Source organism: Myotis davidii, unplaced genomic scaffold (genome assembly GCF_000327345.1).
Source record: "Myotis davidii unplaced genomic scaffold, ASM32734v1 scaffold718, whole genome shotgun sequence".
NCBI classification, from domain to species: domain Eukaryota; kingdom Metazoa; phylum Chordata; class Mammalia; order Chiroptera; family Vespertilionidae; genus Myotis; species Myotis davidii.
Genome location: NW_006288950.1, coordinates 11,582 through 16,613, shown reverse-complemented (window position 1 = coordinate 16,613; position 5,032 = coordinate 11,582). Strand labels below are relative to the sequence as shown.

At 42.3% G+C, this 5,032-nt stretch overlaps 1 protein-coding gene across 1 annotated transcript in view; it reads left to right on the top strand.

The window, feature by feature from the left end:
- LOC102759374 (serine/arginine-rich splicing factor 7) overlaps positions 1 to 4,367 on the top strand; it is a 6,458-nt gene extending 2,091 nt beyond the window's left edge. The window contains exons 2-7 of the mRNA XM_006761138.2: positions 350 to 530; positions 994 to 1,170; positions 2,164 to 2,238; positions 2,326 to 2,427; positions 3,336 to 3,389; positions 3,901 to 4,367. Coding sequence (XP_006761201.1) covers positions 350 to 530; positions 994 to 1,170; positions 2,164 to 2,238; positions 2,326 to 2,427; positions 3,336 to 3,389; positions 3,901 to 3,946 — 635 coding nt within the window. The 3' untranslated portion in view covers positions 3,947 to 4,367. The remainder of the gene's footprint in view (positions 1 to 349; positions 531 to 993; positions 1,171 to 2,163; positions 2,239 to 2,325; positions 2,428 to 3,335; positions 3,390 to 3,900) is intronic.
- The last annotated feature ends 665 nt before the right edge of the window (positions 4,368 to 5,032 follow it).

Sequence of the window (5,032 nt, the reverse complement as noted above, 5' to 3'; positions counted from 1 at the left end):
ACATGTCCTTGACCGGAATCGAACCTGGGACCTTTCAGTCCGCAGGCCAACGCTCTATCCACTGAGCCAAACCGGTTTTGGCAAATTTACAATTTTTAATTATAAACCTGTGTTTTCTTTAAAAATTACTTCCTGCGTGAACTTTGGGACACCCTCTAGAACGTGAAGAACTTGGTCGTACGCCCAGCTCTTGAGAAATGTGCCGACTTTGCTGGCTTTCAGACCACGTTCGGTTCCTGAGACGAGCACAAAACAATGTCTGGCACGGTCTCAAGGGCCTGCAAGAATTCGTTCACACTTGGGTCAAGTTTTGCCTAACGAGTGTTGTTCTGTTTGCATTTTTAAACAGAAACCAAGGTGTATGTTGGTAACCTGGCCACTGGTGCTGGCAAAGGAGAGTTAGAAAGGGCTTTCAGTTACTACGGCCCCTTGACAACTGTGTGGATTGCAAGAAACCCTCCGGGATTTGCCTTTGTGGGGTTTGAGGACCCGAGAGATGCAGAGGATGCAGTTCGGGGCCTGGATGGCAAGTAAGTGAGACGCCAGTTACGGAATGTCGGTTCATGAGGATGGTCTGCTAGGCTGGGTACCGAGGAGGGCGCTAAGCGTGGGTTCTGTCGCAGCAGTTCTCGGCCTGTGGGTCGCGAACAATGAAAATCCATCCTGCAGATCAGACATTTACATGAGGATCCATAACAGCAGCGACATTACAGTGATGAAGCAGCAACGAAAATACTTTTAGGGTTGGGGGTCAGCACAACATGAACTCTATGAAAGGGTCGCGGCCTCAGGAAGGTTGAGAACCGCTGGTCTAGAGGAAAACGTAAATAGCTAATCATTTTATTTGCTTGCAAAAGGGAGTGGAGGTGGCCTTCAAAGGGCTACAGAGATAGCTGAAGCTGTGAAAACAGAGGGATGGAAAGTTCCAGATCCAGACCCAGAGGTCGTGTGTATTTTTTTTAACATTAGAATTGTGTTGCTTCTCTTTTACAGGGTGATTTGTGATTCCCGAGTGAGGGTGGAGCTATCAACAGGCATGCCTCGGAGATCTTATTTGGATAGACCACCTGCCCGACATCCCTTTGACCCAAATGATAGATGCTATGAGTGTGGTGAAAAGGGACATTATGCTTATTATTGTCATCGCGTTAGCCGACGAAGAAGAAGCAGGTATTTATTTTAAGGGAATGGTTGCTGTATTGGTTCATGAAGTAATTCTTTTATTAGCAAGGCAGAAACTAATATTTTTATGTGAATTTGAATGTTAATTGTGCGAATGTATTTTTACAGTTTTTGTTTAATTAAACAAATGTTAATATGTTAATAATCAACCTGGTCAAAACCTTGCAGGTTTCTTCGTTTGAGTCAGTCGCCTTGATTCAGAATGTCACGAGCCTTATGACATGCTGAGGCGCCTTGCAACTCGGACAGTTAAGATCCTCCTAGACCAGTGGTGGCAAACCTTTTGAGCTCGGCGTGCCAGCATTTTGAAAAACCCTCGCTTAACTCTGGTGCCGTGTCACATACAGAAATTTTTTGATATTTGCAACCATAGTCAAAGACTTATATTTTTGATATTTATTTTATATATTTAAATGCCATTGAACAAAGAAAAGTCAACCAAAAAAGTGAGTTTGCGTGTGTCATAGGTTCATCATCACTGATCTAAAGGGTTCAGTAAAATGTGTGAAAGTGAGGAGATACCATTCTCTTCATAGTCAATGTTAAGTAGGAATATATATGTGAGAGGCCACATTTCCAACTAGAAAAATCTTCTTGCGTCAATCAAGCCTCACCTGGCTCATTTGGCCGTCAGTTTGATCGTCGTTAGATTGAAGAAAACATCTAGATGCAGCGATCGGCTATAGATACTTCTGTATCGTCTACATCTACTACTAGACCATGGGCCAAAGAGGGTCGACCTGCAAACTTGCAAGGTTTATTTTAAATACACATTACAGTGTTTGATATTATGTAATTCAGCCTTTAACAAATCTTTTAGGTAGTTTAAAAAAAAAACTGGACAACTAATAGGCCCCGAATTTATTTCCAAATGAGACAGTAAATTTAAATAGTTTTGAGACTTGATTTCAGCAGAGGGACAGACACTATAAATACGAGATGCCATCTAACACTGTGTTACTTTCCCAACTTGAGAAATAGGTCACGGTCTAGGTCACATTCGAGATCCAGAGGTAGACGATATTCTCGCTCACGGAGCCGGAGCCGGGGAAGGAGGTGAGAGATCTTTAATGCAAGTTTTAACGAGCAACAAAAAATATTGAAACTGGAGATGGACCTAACCCTCTTTGGTTTACTTTTTAGGTCGAGATCAGCATCTCCTCGGCGATCGAGATCTGGATCCCTTCGTAGATCACGCTCCGCTTCACTCCGGCGGTCTGGATCTGGCTCTATAAAAGGATCGAGGTAAATCCAGTGTGTACCATCCCCCGCTTATTTGTATTCGGGTTGTCACGTCTTAATGACAAAAAGAGAGTGTCTTAGGACATAATTTGGCATGATGGGTTGAATTTGAGACCTTAGAAAGGTGTTAGGGAAATAGTAGTGTACATATGGGTTAACATGGCTTGTTTATCCAGACACTTAAACACTGAAATTTAGAAGGCAGAATTCAAACTAAGAACTTCACCTCTTTTTACTCCCTTTGTAGAAGACCTGTAAAGGTGATAGGAATGAAGTATAGAAAATAAGGAGCTGGCGGTACTATAGATGATGGATGAGTCTCCTAGGTAGGAAATGCCATTGGGAGATACTGTGTTATAAATCTTTAAATGCAGAGATTTTTTTTTTTCTTTTTCTTTTTTAAAATATATTTTATTGAGTTTTTACAGAGAGGAAAGGAGAGAGATAGTCAGAAACATCGATGAGAGAGAAACATCGACCAGCTGCCTCCTGCACACTCCCCACTGGGGATATGCCCGCAACCAAGGTACATGCCCTTGACCGGAATCGAACCTGGGACCCTTCAGTCCGCAGGCCGATGCTCTATCCACGGAGCCAAACCGGTTTCGGCAATGCAGAGATTTTTAAGATAAAATCAAATCATATCAGTCTTAAATGAAAACCATTTACTTTCTCTTGGATACTTACCTAACAATCCAGCTCATTGGGTATGGTAGAAGCAGATAATTAAAATGGTAGTTCCTTATTTATTTGATATTAGACCTTGTTGAAAATGTGGCAACTTGTTGAATCTTAGACTGGTACAAGGCAAGAGTGGTATCTTGCTCAGTTTTAGCTTCTGTTCCGAGCCTGCCTAAGGAGGTGCTCAGGGGTGTTTAGTGTGACTAATTGGGATAATTTTTGTTTTTAAGATCTCGGTCAAGGTCAAGATCAAGATCCAGGTCTGTTTCACGACCAAGAAGCAGGTAAGGGTGAAAAGCTGAACAGTGCTCTCGTTCTATGGCACCAGTATCCACAGGGTTCAAAGTGCTCTGAGTTATCGAGGCTTCGGGTGCCAACTCTAATCCTAGGTGTGGAGTGGGAACTCGGCACCTTGTTAGTGAACTGAACTTCAGAACTTCATTTGTACGAGGCCTCTTCTGGATGGTGTCCTGGACGAGGGAATGTCTGGGTGCAGTCAGAACGCAGTTTGTAACCTTGGTGTTAGAGGCCTTGTTAGAACCTGTAGATGCGTGCAGAAGCGTTCTGAAAGGTGAGCTTTAGGCAGATCAGTCACGATAAAAGCAGTTCATTTTATGAAGGCGAGTTGGAAGGTGGGCTTTTGTTAGCAAACGCTGATGGGCATTTTTCCCCAGGTTAACTGCAGCCTGACATTTAAATTTCAGGACAATTTGGGGGTTCATTTCATGATATTGTGACTGTAAAAAAGGGATTGGTTAGTACTTTTTCTAAATAGAATTTCTCATGTTTTGACAGCCGATCAAAGTCCAGATCTCCATCTCCAAAAAAGAAGGTAAGCTAAATAACAAAAAGAAGGTAAGCTAAATAATTTGTTGCCAAATTTTAACTGTCAAATGTGGCCTCTGCAGAATTTGTTTGCTTCCTGCCTACTTTGCAGGCTTTGATTTTGAGCTCGTTGGAGAATTGGTGCTATATATATAAATACTAAGTTTCTTAAAGGATTGCTTTTCCTGCTTCATTATCACCTTATACTTTCATTGGAAATATTTAGTCATAAAATGTTAGAATGACAGTCAAGATGTGTTTAGTCCTGTGAACCCTTAATTGTATAATTTCATAAGACACATGCTTTCCCCACACACAGGTAAAAGGGAAATGAAGAAAAATTTGTAGGTTGAAATCTTGAAGCTAAACTATTATCTGTCTAGTTCAGTGATGGCGAACCTGTGACACGTGTGTCATAGGTGACACGCGAACACATTTTGGGTGACACGCAATGACAGAGACAAAAAATAGCATAATTCAAATATTTGTCTTGCAACGGCCAGGTTTGGGCATCACTCGAGTAATATTATTACGTTACTCGTGATCAATAATGCAATTCTGAAACCGGATGTAAACATGTACATTGGTGTTGTGTAGCAAAGATACATAGTGAAAACATCCAAGATACATTGTTCCAATATATTTTTTTAATATATTTTATTGATTTTTTTACAGAGAGGAAGGGAGAGAGATAGTCAGAAACATCGATGAGAGAGAAACATTGACCAGTTGCCCCCTGCACATCTCCCACGGGGGATGTGCCCGCAACCCAGGTACATGCCTCTAACTGGAACCGAACCCGGGACCCCCCAGTCCTCAGGCTGACGCTGTATCCACTGAGCCAAACCGGTTTCGGCCCAATATTGACATTAATATAAAAAGGTTAAGAATTGCACTATAGCCAAGCTGGGTGTATCTCAGCGATAGAGCGTCGACCTAGGAACCAAGAGGTCACCAGTTCGATTCCCGGTCAGGGCACATGCCCAGGTTGCGGGCTTGACCCCCAGTGGGGTGCGTGCAGGAGGCACCCAATCAATGATTCTCATCATTGATGTTTCTATCTCTCCCTCTCCCTTCCTCTCTGAAATCAATAAAAATATAT